Source organism: Magallana gigas, chromosome 2, assembly GCF_963853765.1.
Source record: "Magallana gigas chromosome 2, xbMagGiga1.1, whole genome shotgun sequence".
NCBI classification, from domain to species: domain Eukaryota; kingdom Metazoa; phylum Mollusca; class Bivalvia; order Ostreida; family Ostreidae; genus Magallana; species Magallana gigas.
The window spans coordinates 32,719,691-32,735,367 of NC_088854.1; the positions used below are offsets into that span (position 1 = coordinate 32,719,691).

The 15,677-nt window shown below is 34.1% G+C and overlaps 1 protein-coding gene across 10 annotated transcripts in view; it reads left to right on the top strand.

Annotated features, from left to right (window-relative positions):
* Positions 1 to 15,677, top strand: part of LOC105319247 (uro-adherence factor A) — a 59,732-nt gene that overhangs the window by 32,780 nt on the left and 11,275 nt on the right. For 9 of the 10 annotated variants that reach the window (XM_020063708.3, XM_020063711.3, XM_020063714.3 and 6 more), the window contains 7 exons: positions 8,213 to 8,395; positions 8,591 to 8,734; positions 9,179 to 9,262; positions 10,440 to 10,543; positions 12,570 to 12,674; positions 14,060 to 14,936; positions 15,213 to 15,366. In XM_020063708.3, the coding sequence (XP_019919267.3) occupies positions 8,213 to 8,395; positions 8,591 to 8,734; positions 9,179 to 9,262; positions 10,440 to 10,543; positions 12,570 to 12,674; positions 14,060 to 14,936; positions 15,213 to 15,366 (1,651 nt within the window). Of the gene's footprint in view, positions 1 to 6,476; positions 6,839 to 8,212; positions 8,396 to 8,590; positions 8,735 to 9,178; positions 9,263 to 10,439; positions 10,544 to 12,569; positions 12,675 to 14,059; positions 14,937 to 15,212; positions 15,367 to 15,677 lie in introns of those variants that run through there. The other variant, XM_011416700.4, reaches the window with a different exon arrangement.

Genomic DNA, 15,677 nt, shown 5'->3' on the forward strand with positions numbered 1-15,677 from the left:
GGGAGAGATTATATCAATGTTTTATGTAAAATGCTTGAACATTCTAGCAAAAGACTTTCCGTTGCTTGATTTGCTTATTACCAATAAGTCTCCCAAGTTTGGAAACTTATTGTTTGTGCTCATTTCTAAAAGAATTACATGTACTGGTATATGAAACTCAGACTTGGAGATGATAGTTTACATTGTCTTTTCATGTATTTTGGAAAATGACCTTTTTGTCAAAATATTTTTAGGGAAGAGTGTGTGTCTTTGTCCTTTCAATGTCAGTTTGTGGCCTTGAATAATAATGATCATGGGATGGCCAACGATTTAATCAGAGACCCAATGGAAAAGATTGGATTGTGTCTCTGAATGGTCAACATCTCTTTACAACAGGTGAATATAACCATTGTTCTGAACACTTTTGAAGTTGGATGCTAGCTGTTTTCTCCCATTGCTTAGTTAGAGTTTTGTCAGAATTCATCAGTTTTTGTGGAAGAAAATTGAGTCTGTAGCCTCAAGTCTTGCAAATTTACACAAAGTTATTGTGGGGTTTCACTGTTTGTTTGTCCTGTAGCATTGCAGGTATAATAAGCAATCGGTTACGTTCAGAAGTTGTTGTTCAGATCAGCCTTTGGTCCTGAACCATGCTTTAGATACATTTCATGGTTTGCCTCCAAAAGTTACATTTGCATTTCTGATATATTTTTGAGAAGATTTGTGGGTGCAAGGGAACGGGGGTTTAAGGAATATTCACAATCATGGAGAATTGTGTCTGCAGTTGCAGAGCAAATAAAACTGTATTAAATAGAATTGCCATGCATGTGTATAGCAAATAAATCAATGCAAATTATCTGGAACAGTACGGTTAGACCAAAAATGTACCTAAGATGGCCCATAAATAGCATTAATTATTCAAACCTCGTGACATACAAAGAAAAAGTTTTGTTTGATGAGGTTAAAAAAGGTATATTTAATTGCTTCACAACACCTGTTCAAAAATCTCCCTTTTTAAAGAGTTTTATCACTTTTGTAAGATAATTTTTATTAACATATGTACATATATTCTCTTTGGTTGTTTTTGAATTCAGTTAATGCATGGAGTCAATTAATTTTTTCACAAAGACGGAGAAATTCGCAGGTGGTCCAGTGAGACAGAATGATGTTTTGATGATCTTTTTAAAGGTGTGCTGTGCAAATTTTACAAAAACATATAAACAAAATTCCATCAGAATTTAACTGGAACAAGTTGACATATCCATTCAATCTCAATAAACTACATAAAATTCATGGATCATTAAACAGACCTTGTTTTGATATCTGATTGTTTTTTTTATGAAATTTCAGTGAATGGAATTTTTATAGGTGAAATTTGAAAATGTTGTTCTCTGAATAAACATATTTTAACATTACACAGCTCTATTGCAATTTCATAACTGTATAAAGACATGCACATGATTTTGAATTAAACACCTTAATACATATGTTCTACATTTACTTTGTAGTTTATATTCAATCAGATTTGAATATACAGATTTTTATTCTTTTTGTTTAAATGCACCTAAATTTCTTATGATAAGCAATGTGCTATTTGATGCATGGTCAAAAATTCTTGTATACATGTATTAAAGTCACTAGATCTTCTCTAATTAACTTAATAATTTGATTAACATTTAATTTGTTAGCTACAGAATAATGAGCAGCAACCGATGTACCGGAAGTAGAAGCAGAACTATTCGTTGAAGATTTAATTTTGTTATTTTCGTTGCAGTAAAATTCAACAAAATTAAATCCATGACAAATTTTTTACCAAATTACTAATGAAGAGATAGAGATTACGATATGTTGCTATTAAATACCAACAGAAATTTATTCTGTTCAAAAACAGCGATATTTTGACCGTACAAAAATATGTGCATTGATCTACAAGAATATTATTTGGGCTAGAAAGATAATTTAATGATATTGAAATGCCCAAGGTGGAATATTAAAGTAAAGATTTTATTAGATTTATCACATTAGATGTTGCAACCACATTATTGTATTCCTTAGGTTTATTATCCTGAATAAATATGTAAAAGTTCATGTCTGGTCATGAGTAAATGGCAAAGAAAAAGCAAGTGGAGCATTGAACTCTGCACAGGGGCATGCAGTGTGGATATGAATTGAAATCTTGAACCTTAGAAGATTCGAAAAATGTTAATATTAATTTCAAATTACAATATTTCTTGAGCTTATACATTAGTAATGGTATCCTTTCTAATGAAAAGTGAGGAAAAATTGACAGGTGCCTTCTCCATTGATGGCAAAATTTTTCGCAAAACATTCATAAAATGAAAAATGAAAGTCAGGGATGAAATAATCTTATGCCTCATTAAAGGAAATTCTGACATAAAAATATCATAAAAAGAGGCAACCTCTTTGGGGAAAAAAAATGTTTCAAAGTGATTTAGTTGCCAGAAAGGTTGACACGATTAGCATACAAAATAAGGTCATTTATGCATGGAACACTTCAGTTTCTGAACAGAGGAATAACAACTTCGAAAAAAAACCTTTGATTTCTCTCTCACCTGACAATTTAAGTGTATTATTATGACAGATTTTTTTATTTCCTGCGTTCTTTGAATTAAGTAGAGTTCATATCCCCAAGAGAAAAAAAAAGACTTCTGTAAAATATATGAATTTAATTTTGTATCTTTTCCAGCACATCTTCTCTTACATTGAGTCTCGGTTAAACAAAAGTCACCACATGTTAATTTTCTTTTTTTTCTGGAAAAAGTAATTTTATAAAGACATTTAACCAAACATAAAATCTTTGTATAAGGAAAGAAAACTTTTGGATGCTTCCCAAATTGAAAATCGGAAGATATTTGGTTGTCAATCAAATTAGACAAGCACTAATAGCTGGCCTTTATATCCATACTCTGCACCAAACAGCTATGTGGTGATAGGTTTGAAATATTGAGGTGTTTGGTTCCACATTTTCTATATTGGGGACTTTGATACAAATCTCTGAAATGTTTGGAATTATGCAGACTTATCGGAGTGGGTCCTGTGTCTTTTATTTGACAGTTCAAAGGTTCATCTTGAGTTTATCAGCCACAAACGACAGATTTGTATAGTCCTTAAAGCATCTGCTCTGTCGAGATCTGAACCATGCATTTGAATGCTACAGCGTATTGAGTTTCTATTTAAACTTCAGGGAAAAAAAAGAACTCGTAGACATTGCGTACATTCCAAACACAGGTATATAGAGTAAATAGGTACACACACCAAAATACTATGTCAAGGATGTTCAACCCTGATACCTTAGAACTCTGTAATTGGCCTGGTGTATATTTGATTAAACTTTGGTCTAGGTTTTCGTCATTTCTGATTGAATTGATTTTGGAGGGCCTAAATCTCTCACTACTTTTAGGCCTCACTTGACAACATGTAGATTTGACGTCATTATGAAGTTGATATAGGGTTGTGGACACAGTAGCATTTCAATGAAAAGAATTTCTTGTACACTTTGAAAAGTTTATCATATATACATGAAGACCATGCAATTACATATATTTATGGTAGAAGATGCAATTCTGCAGAGAGAGGTTTTAGGGACACTACATGTACTTGCAAAAAACCATTCATTCTATTGAAATTGAAAATTATGCCAAGGTCTTTTTTCGGAGTTTTAATAATGCTCCATTTCAAGTTTCGGGGATTAATATTACAAAAAATATTTACCGTACCAAAAATTTGTATACATTTCTTAAGAATTTTTTTTCATGCAACGCCCAAAATCAGAACATATCATATAACAAAAAAAATCATCATCTTTAAATGTTCTGGTATATGAACCAACTCTTAAGTGTTCATCTTTGTGTAAAAAAGACAAAAGGAACAAGCTCGTGCATGATTCTAACCTAATTCCGCATTATGATATCAGCTATCCCAGAGTTTCATGTTTCTTTTCTCAAGATCAGGTTTACTGTCAAAACAAAATTTCTTGTATTGTAACAGGAAATGGGGAAAATTAAGATGTCACTAAAAGTTTAAATTTGGCAATTTGCTGGGCCTTGGGAGTTCTTAAATGAAAGTAGAATTAACCTATCAATTTAAAAGATAAAGATCTCAAAAACGTCCTTCCCTTTGATTGGAAGTGGATGGGTGGGGGTGAGAAAGTAAAGAAATTTAACTTGACAGCTGGGGACAACTTGTATGTAAAAAAAAAATATACCCAAGTCAACTTTATATCTTAGTTACTTTTCTATTTTGAAATTCTATAATCCTGTCAAATTGTTAATTTCTTTAATTTAGGGACTTCATTTAATATGACAACAAATATTGAATGTGCATAAAAAGATATACATAAACTAGTATATAGATTTAAGATACGTACTTGTTTTATCATTTTATTCAACGTTATTGATAATTATTTCTGCTGGAAGCTTACCATGGGTACAAGTAATATATACAAGTCATTGCACAATCTTACACTGAACTCCATAAGGCAAGGATTTTAACCCTGATAATGGTTGAATGTTGTGTGGTAAAGGACTTGATACATGCAGATACATATCATTGACTGATTTGAAAACTCTCTCTCTCTCTCTCTCTCTCTCATAAGACATGAAAAAACTCAGTGGAATGTAGAGAAGAGATAAAAACGCAAAGACAAGTGTGATGTTTATGGCTCAAGGCATGTTCACTGGCATGAGAGTAATGATTTCATTGTCTTAATTAATGATGTTAATTACTCATCCCATTACCTGGTGGCTGGGGGTCATAACTCACCCAAAACGCAGGCAAATTTACACCAGGATTATTGAGACAAACTCATATGCCTGTCTGACAATTTTTGCATCAAGACTTAACAGAACAGTCATAAACTACATACCAAGTGCACATAAATTTGCTTTGAAGACCACAGGGGGCAGTTCTTGATATAAACATTCAAATCGGTATTGAGCAGCAAAAAAAAGGCAGTTATTCGATCTGAACTTTTTCATTGCATTCTATTATATTTGTGTCTTAAATGATATGAATATTTGGGGTTTTTTTTTCACAAATCCACATAATATAGTACATATGTTATATATATATACTTGGTCTATATGTATTTGAACCAAATTAGGGCCATACTTATAAAGATATTCATGCTGTTGCATAAAGTACATGTGCAGGTAACAAAACACTCTAACATGAAAGAAGAGCGAAAGACAGTGTTTTTAGGATTAACAGATGTTGAAAGTGTCACAAACATGAATGAGAGACCCAACCCTTCACCGCACCGGATACCTACAGGTCTAACATGTTAGCAGCACACCTGATGAGGAAATTTACCTTTTAATCCTCAGGTTTTGTTGTTGTGGGGTGTTGTTTATGGTTCTCGGCTGTCACCACAAAGACGATGGAATTGACATGTTGTACTCCGCCCATTTCAGGGTTGCATCCCTAGGGGGTGGTGAAATATGTCCTCTTGTCATTTAAGGATTAACAGATTAACTATTATCTCAGATGACAATAAATCAGAAAAAAAGGAAAAGTCAGATTAAAAGAAGGTTCTGGCTTTTCGAGCTTCAGTAGTACGTGTCTTATAAATTGGCGCATTTTTCTCAAATGGAGGAAGATTTTGTATCCTGGCTTGTTGTTTAACTATAAAATATTTCTTTCTGATCATGAAAGCAGTAAAACTGACTGTATAGATAAAGGACTACCAATAGGGTTTATTTTCGGTGGGCTAAAGGTCCATGACTCCTGGCTATAGATCAAACATTCCGATTTATCAGTGTAGCATAAAGTTGTTCCTGATGTGATAATCGGTGTACTGCTGATAAATCGTGAATGATGGTTGACATAACAGGGTTTCAAATTGACACACATAGGTTAAATTAGCAGTCTTCGAACTATAAACACCTATGTGCCCTTGATAAGGAACTTCAAAGAGCAGGGTTTAATTCTAAGACATCAGACCTATTAACAGATTACTGACATTTAGGAATTGAGTTTAGAATGGTTATAGATTTGGGAGTTTTTGTTACATGGGGATTTTGATATGACATTAGAACGATATATTTTACTTTAATTAAGTAAAGTAATCATAAGATTGATGTTTAAATTCTATTTTTAGAGAGAGAGAGAGAGAGAGAGAGAGAGATTAAAACCATGACAATAATAAGCAAAAGTTAAATCTTCTTTTTTATTGTTTTGTCACATGTTATCAATTAAGTGTCAGTATAGATTTGTTTGTTAATGGGTCATTGTTTAGTTTAGATGATAAGAAGGAAGTTGTTTACCCAGGACAAAAAAGACCCAGACACCTTAACAGTTTTAACACTGCTCAAAGAAAAAGACAATGATTGTCTGACCAAAAAAACACAATAGTACCTTAATGAAGTTGCATTGCTTTCCTTGGGGCCCCAAAAACTGAGGGGTCATTTTAGATCCTTTGTTCAACTGGCCAATTTACCATGATTTAATAGTTATTATAAACACTGTTAATTGACTATAAGAGGATTTTCTAAGGACAGTTGTGGTTTGATGTGTTTTTGATCTAGCTGTCAAGAAAGTTAGTTTTCAAAAGAGGAGATGACCTGTCCTGGATTTTTATTGGGCTGGTTTGGTGGATTTTTCTCGAAATGGTTTGTGCTTCTACGGACTAAATTCAAAGCGCCTGGTGAGAGAAATAACAACCAGAACGGATGTACAAGTTGCGAGACTTTTTACTTCAATGCGGATGGGACAACTGCTAGATCTTTGTCAAGTGGTGTTAAAAGACATTCATGTTCTTTGGATAGACATAGGCGAAACTCAAATCCGTACAAGGGTTACAAATACAAATCTTTAAGAAGACGCAAAAGGGTGAGAATATCAGGTGTGTTGGTAATGTTGCAAATTTTGTGTCTGTGACCTCGGTATCCCCATGAGAACAACAACCTCTGTACTACAAGTTGTTTACAAGCGTTGAAACGTGTTCTTTTTACGTTGGTAAATGCATTGTTACATATATATAGAGTGTATATATGGAATATAGCGCCATGAAAAGATATAAAAATCCCTTCTGAATAGAGATGTTCAGTGTGTAATGTCATTGGGTGCCTTTCACAGGCCAGCCCAGTGTTTGTAAGCATTGACAAGCAAAGACAATCAAGTCGCTATTGTTCATTATGGAGTAATTGTTGTTCCTTGCCTTTTGTTGACAGAATACTGAGTCAGATATGGTTAACATGGATGGTCACTTATTGGAGCTTTTAGTATAGTATTTACAGTTCTGTCACAATGCAAGGGCACTCACATAAAGAGAAGTCAAATCTGGCTCCCCAACTGTGAATCATAGAGACTACTCGTAATATATTTGAACCCACTGATACTTTGAAAGTCGTCATTTTCATTGAATTTCAAACTCACCCAGAGGGCAAAAATCAAGTACCCTTGAAGAATTTTCCTATAAATGGTCTTTGCATACAATGGAAACTCAAAACATTTAGGTACTTAGGTACATGTACTAGCTTTCTGTCATCTAACAATTCACATGGGGTCATCCAGGGTCCTCTCTCATCAAATAAGGCCATAATTTTAAGTTATGTACTGGTACAATTGTTGGTCCCTTTTAATGCCAATGATAAATGACAAATCTATTGTCAGAAGGGAATTGTATATACATTTATATGATTTATTGAAATCCCCCAAAATGTGATTTTTTTGTATTGTGGATCTTTTTTTTTCTTACAAATGCTTTAGTTGTAACTGTCTTCATAAAATACATCAAGGGTTGGCCTTCAATATTACAGATAAGATAGGTACATCTTAATATATATCTACATAGTCATGTTTGTATGTATATAGAGTACATATCTGATGCTTTTGTGGAAACTGGTTTTGAAAAGGCTCTCTTGCTTTAATGAGCAGTTTTCTGATGTCTCATACTGAGAAAGAAAGTACATTACAAAAAAGGAAAAACTGCTGTATCATGACCTAAATCTTTGAAAAAATCCTCTCTTTTTTTTAACCCTTTGGATTAAATTAACTCAAAATTCAAAATGAACAATGGGATCTTCAGCGTATCATGCCTTCCATGCACTTTTACATGCAAAAAATTCAACTTTCCATGTTTTTTACTTTTTATACAAAACTGCATGAACATGATATACATGTAAATTGTATTGGTTGCATCTGTGATGACTTAATCCATCTGCAATTTTTTTGGTGGTAAAACATCATTTCTAACATCCTGGGTGTTGTTTTACAGAAATTGAGTCCATAGGGCCAGCTCCTATTACTGCCACCACCAACATCACACGATCTCGTGCATCCTCCGTGGAAACTCTGAACCATGACAACAAGAAAAGCTTGTACAGCAACAACAACAACCATGCCAGCAGTACAGCAGAAGTGCAAGTCGACAACATCCCCAAGGAGAAAAGTAAAGAAGGTATCTGCTGTTGTTCATTTCGAGCAGATGCACAGAAATTTACATTCTTCACGAAATAAATGTGTTCTTCCTGTGTGAAATTTCATGTGAAACAGACACAAACATGTTTGAAGCAACATTTAGGATAAAATTGGAATTTTTTGGGAAAATTTACACAGATTTCTGTTAAAAATAAGATGTTCTCTGTTCTTTCAGATATATACAAAGAAGCCTTTGAACATTACAAGGGAACAGAAGAGAAGAAGTTCAACTCCAAGTTTGGCTCCCTGCTCCACGATCTACACCAGTCTTTGGAGCAGCCAGTTCTGAGTGGAGGGTCTAGCTATGGAAGTACTTCATGTAAGAGCCCCCCCCCCCCCCCCCATTTGCATTTTTCTATCTTGTCAAGACCTACGCTTGCAATAAAACTTTTTAAGCTGTGCAACTTGTGTTGCTTTTGCACCCGGTTCATTTTTGAAATATGATAAAATATAGGTTTCGTATAACTGCATGGTTGAGGCGATGCATTTGCCCTATATATTTGAGTTGATAGTGAATTGAATCAATAGAATTCATTTGCCTCATTTGATGCATTATGCATGAAAGTTAGATAGGGGAAAATCATTACTTGCAAGGTGGAATGAAATTCTCAAAAACTATAGCACATGTACTGAATTTCTTATCAGACAGAACGATGACACAATTTTAGAGACATTTTTTACTATTTGCTTATGTTTGCAAGTTTTTTTATTTTTAATTTTTTGCATATACAGCTATATACGCTATCTTATGTCTATTTTATAGATGGAGAAGTTTTGGAGAAATACAGATCAAGGTTACGGGAACTCTTGGTTGGTGTCTCCCAGCGACTGGAAATGGCTGTCGAAAGTAGGACATATATATACTTAAATCGCTGCCATCATTTAAAAAAATATTGTCTTATTTTATACGGCTTTCTGACATGGATATGTGTATTGTGAAGATTTAAATTTACAATTGATGTTTTTCTTTTCATAAGGAAGTAATATATAAAAGAAGGAAAAAGCTAACTGTTTAATTGAAGGTTTACGCACCAGGCTAGCCTCTTTAAAATAAAATCGCAAGGGCTCATAAAGTTGAAATTCAAACAAACTATATCAGATTATTATCTTCATTACCAACAAAAAGAATCTGTTTTCAGAGTCATTAAAATAGATTAAATTTAAAATGAAAAGTCAGATTTGGGTGAAACGGAGCAAATTTTATTTGACCAAAAGATAAAGTATCTCCGATTCCCACTAAAAAGGTTACAAAGATGTCAATTTCATGTAACCTTCGGGTGAGAAAATGATAAGATTATTTTTTTTTATTTGACCCACTACACTCAAACCCCAGTGACCAAAATAAATCTCGGCTCAGGTACAAAGAGACTTATGCCAGGTAATGGCTCGGATTTCTGATCTTATTCAATTAGAATAGATCCCAAGACAAATATTTTGGGGAGGATTTTCAAACTCGAACACCCACCCGATCTGTGGTTTAAGCAGTTTTACTGGGTACTTACGATATTTACGACTCTGGTCACTAGACCTTTTCTTGTGAACATGCCCCCCAGAGAAAAAATCCCTTTTATGAGTAGCAAGTTTATCAGTAGGGTCTAAGTGCTAATGATAACTGGAGCTCTTCAGAAGACTTTTAACACAACACTCAATGGCGTGATACCTATTTGTTCTTGTCAACAATTAATCATAAGCTGAAGACAGCATACCATATATATCTGTTATTAGGCACTCAAAGTTGAAAATCTTCTGTCAATGAAATTTTTGTTTTTGTCTTTTGCCAGTTCAAATTTTTGAAGAAGTTTTTAGACCCATTTCCAATTTGATTAACGAAATGTCAATTCCGAGAAAAAAATAAATACGAAAGTAAAAGCAATCAATGTTTGAAATGTATTTGAAGAAGATTTGAATGCTTGACTTATTTGTTACGCAAGGGAATAGGAAAGGCTTACATGCGGGATTTAACTATGAGAAACACAATTAGTAGTAAATTATTTTTATATATATATATTTTTTTACGATTACAGGTTTTGATAGTACCCCATCACAATCAGCCACAGACACTGTCCAGAAAGTGAAAAAAATTGTCTCCAAGCTAGTGGAGGAGAGTTTTGGAGAATCTATTGATGTTGTAAGTACTAAAATTTTGCACAAAACATTGACCTTAGTTAACTTGCAAGTATCTGTAATCTTGGTTCACAAAAATTGCGAACATGTTGATACTTTGGATGGAATTTCCTTTATTCACTTAATATTCACCCAACTCCTTACCCCATTTTACTGGACGTATGGCCTGTTGTGTCCCACCCTAGGCCTACATTTTTTTCCACCCACCCCTGAAGGACATTGATCAGTCAAAATTGAAAATTTCACTTACAACAATTTGTGATTTTTGAAATGCAGGTTACTCTCAAGCAATCTTAAGTACCGGGTAATTAATACTATATAATATAAAGAGTTGCAAATGATGTGCAGTTTCTAATTTTTTATACCGGTAGGTAGATTTACTTTTGCCAAAAAACAATTGGCGAGGTTACATTATATTTAGAAAGTCTGCATACAATTTGCCATGTTCATATGATATATTCAAAAATTTGTAGCCACAAAAATGTGTTTAAAGGATAACTTCGTAATAAAACTTGAATTAGCTCTGTGGTCAAATTAGCATTCATGTAGCAAGAATGCAAAAGTACAGATTGAGGAATTGAATTGTCTTAGCATTTATGAATGGGCAGATTTCATTTTCTGCCTCAAGACAAATGTGTGATGGAAATAAAAATGAATCAGACAACTGTCTCTAATTAATATGAAAATTATTTCCTAGCTATTTGAACATTCCACAATGGTTTGGTCATGCATGCACTGTCTCAAGAAAATTATGTAATTCTGTCTATTATACCTGGCTGTATTGATTTCTTGTCTGGCTGATATCCTGCACAAGAATTTATTTTCAAATTGATTATTGAGGATAGTAAACTTAATATTACTCAACCAAAACCTACATGAATAAGCCATTCCCTTTATCCACCCACTGCTACCAAAATAAAGATTAAAATAAAGATTCCTTTGCGGTTTAGGTGTGTGCATGGATCATGGATTTTGGTCACAGCATTATATAAAAACTTCATCTCTCTCTTTGGAATTTTATCTCCCTTGGATGTTTCTTGCTGCCGTCCTTTGCTGAGGAGTTATCACCCCTTGTATGGCCATTGATTATACAAGATTTCCTGTTGTTTTGCCGATTAACTTCTGTTTAAGCGACTACGTATAAATATTGACATGTTAACTTGTCCCTGTGTAGTCCCTGTGTTTATAGGTAGATTATATCAGTTATTGTAGCTTTGTCATTACCTAGTATTGATATTCCCTGGGCTTTATCTTGAAGGGACTGTCTCAAGGGTTTTTTGTGGCCTATTATGTTACAAAATAAAGAGTGTTTGCAAATATATCAAGATCATATCTCTGAAGGTATTTTTTGCCTTCATGGTTTTGCATAAAATAACCAAAAAAGTATTTAAAATATAGCAGTGTAGACAATCTGACCAGGAAAAAATGTTGTAAGGAGTCACTGCTTTTTGATATGCCCCCCTAATAGGCCATTAATTTGCTTCGATACATGGCTACACCTGCAATTGAAGGTAAATGAGAAAACTTGTTAGCTGTAATTGGAAAAAAATGTTTATAATGCATTAAATTACTATCGATGTATAGAATATTTTTTTTCTAATGGCAGATGTAACTATTTGAGTATGCCAAAAACTTATGCATACCTGTCTAGTAATTGTTAGGGAAATGGAATTCTTACACATTCAACAATCTTAAGGGCACTTAGTTTGCTTCTTGTCTTTGATTTTTTTTTCAATGAATATTGACTGTAAAAAAAAAATGAATTTTCATTTTTGAGCCATTAAATGCAGAATGCAGTAGTCCAAAAAATATGTCATGAATTCTCTCTGTAATTGCATGTATTTTGTAAGAATTGCATTTATTTTTTGTCAATGTTAACAAAATTTAAGATTTGATCATCAATACTGTATTTACTGGTAACCTTATTTTGTCCTGTCAACAGGGAAATACATTAACATGACAATCATACTGTTCATACAACCCAGAAGCAATAGATATGAGTTATGAATTTTTTTGTTGTAATTTTGTAGACCTCTGATGAAGCTGTGTCTGATTTGTCCTCATTGTCGGACGATTCCTGCGATCATCAGGTGAAATCATTCGAGGATCAACTCGCTCATGCTGTGGTTGCTCGGGTAAGTCTCAACACTGGTTTTGGACCCCACCCCACCCCATACACACACAGTTTATAACCCTCTCACCTAAATATTAGATTAAGATTAGGCTCAAAAGAAAAATAAGGTTATTATTGAAATAGATTTTAGTGCATTATACTTTGCCATTCAAATTATAGAATTTTTTGGAGCTTAAAACTTTGCAATGTAGTTTCATTGTTTCACTGATATTATAATTAGTACCTACATGTACTCAATGTTCATGGGATGCTTCTTTTTTATCTTTGCTCCACCCAACCACCCGTATTTAATGTGTACAGCAATACCTTGCTACAGAATGAAAATGAAGTTTGTTTCAAATGACATTTGTTTGAACAAGAAGGAAATAATTGACCCATGGACCTTTTACAGTCTTCACTCTTGATGGTTTCAAAATCTTGCGACATAAGCAATAGTAAAATGGCAGTTAAATGAAATATTGCAGCCATTTGCAAGTTTAGAGCAATGAAAAACCCACATCATTTGCCTGTTTGACCTAGATATTTTATGGAGTTGAAGTAAGTAAACTTGTCTGTCCACCACTGTCTTTGTATTTTGTCACTTAATTGGACCATAATCTGAAGATGGATATTTACTTAGAAAACATATTTCAAGAGTGTCCTAAATCATAAGATACCCCTCTGCCAGTGCGATAAATTGTGGGGACCACTCACTCATGTAGATAGATAGGTGTCATAATGCCAAAGGACACGAACAAAAGGACATTGTTTTTTCGCATCAATATTATTTCTTTCGGATAAAATTTCACCAATTTTTCGATTGGCTTTGGCTTATTCTTGTGCTTTTATGCATTTGTGCTTTTTTTGTGAGATTTTGGAGCATTGATTGTGCAAAAACAGGAAAAGTGGTCAAATTAAGAAAAGATTCTTATTCCTCATTTTTTTGTTTTTTACATGGATGGATTTTAAAGTTACCTTCCTTGTTGAAGTTTTAGCTAAAGTTTGTGAGAGCCTCTGTTGTTCGGTGATACATTGAAAAATGTGGTCAAATTTCGCTTAAAAAGTTACGATCTGGAATGATAGATTAGCCTGTTACCATCATGTTGGATGCATCGGAAATATTAATTGTGTGCATTGTTGTGCATGTCTATTTCGTTGTCTTAACAGTAAGATCGACTTTTGCATTTCCTGTTTTGATAATTTTGTCTTTGAAGAAATATGACATTGCATGTTATGCTTGTAAAGATGTCATCAGAAATTATCAAAACAAATTTTATTTGTCGTAAACAGTTGTAAAAATGATTTATTTTGGTAATCTCAAATAGTAAATAAAAGAAAATGTATGAATTGAAATGAAAAGAAAGGAATATTTTGTTACTAATGTAATTTCTTTTCCTGTATTTATAGGTGTTAGAAAACTTCAGTAGGGATAGAAATATAGACATTCCCTTAGACTTCATTGATGGAAACGCTTTAACAAACCAAGTGTCCGACAGTAGATCTCATGGCTCGGACAATAAATCTCATCCAGATCTCGCGAGTAGATGTGCCTCATCAGATGACGAGAACAGTGTTGTGACTAAAATCGAGCACCGCTCGCCGTCGGGCGGATTCAGTGTTGACGATTTGGACGTGAATGAGTATTCTAGTGACTCTGAACTCAGACTTCACTCGGCAGATTCAGATTCTAGGAAGGGATCAAGGCAAGATAGAGACGCTATAGACAGTAGTTATGAAGTGATCAGTGTGCATGAGTTGGAGGGTGAAAATTCAGCAGAAGCAGAGGAGGATCTAGTTGATGGTCAGGGTGTGGATCAAAGACTTTCAGGGGAGTTTAGGGAAGAAGAACCAGAGTTAAAGGAGGAAGATATAATAACCACAGAAAGTGTTCAACAAACTCACAACAGACAAAAAGACTTAGAGGAGCTCAAACGCATCGCCAAAGATATTAACTCTCCTCGACGGAATGTACAGTGTCATGATATTCAGGAACAGATTGAATTTGACGAGGAGCCTATAGAACCTGTGATAGTGAATAGGGACGAGTCAAAGAGTGAATTTGAGTCTCGGTTATCCACGTACGATCGGTTGCACGACACAGACAAGTATTCATTTCCGGACTTCTCCGAGGATTATGAGGATAACGAGTTCTTTCAAAACGAGGTAGACCCAGATCTGTTATCCATGAATCTTGCTCCGATTCTTGAGGAGGATGAGGAGAATTATCAAGAGGAGGATGAGGAGAATGAAGAAGGAGCATCTCTTCACCCCAGGAATTCTGATGGTCAGTATCATAATTGTGCTATTAGTTGATTACTAAGATAATTAAGGGGGTTGATCCATTCTCTCTCTATTGTTTCACATTATATAGCATTATATGTCAAATTGTATATATTCCTCTATTTCTAAGTTCATTGTAATCAGGTAATATTGATACTAAGGGGGAGAAATGTTTGATTATATATGTATTACCAACAAATTGACATTGTATCATTGAACCTTTGCAAATGAAGATCATGGTTGTTCTTGTATAAAATCTGTTTCCTTTCTTGTTCTTTAGACAAGAGTTGGCGTGACAACTGGATCTTTAACAGATCTGGCCTGTCGTTTAACTCCAGCCTGGGGGGTGGTGGTCTGGCCGGCAGGACTCTAGACGAAGTGTACGTCACCGTGCCACAGCCTGATGATGACATCACAGCAAGAGTGGGAAACAGGTAGGGGTGATCACTCTGTTTTATTACCCGACTGGTAACTTTAAATGGATAAAAATATTTGTAAATGTTGGGAGAATTATTGGTGTGTGGGCAGATTTATATTGGTTTGGGCGGGCACGATTTATGTGTTTATGGCATGATTCTTCACTTCAGATACCTATGTTTTCAATTTTGTCATCAGCAGGGCATAAATGTATATGAAATGATTTAAAATAGGGAAATTTATTTACTGTACAGTAACAAATGCAGTGGTGTAATGAACAGATTTTTCTATTTAATTTGCTTTTTAAAGTATAAAAAGAGAATGAAAG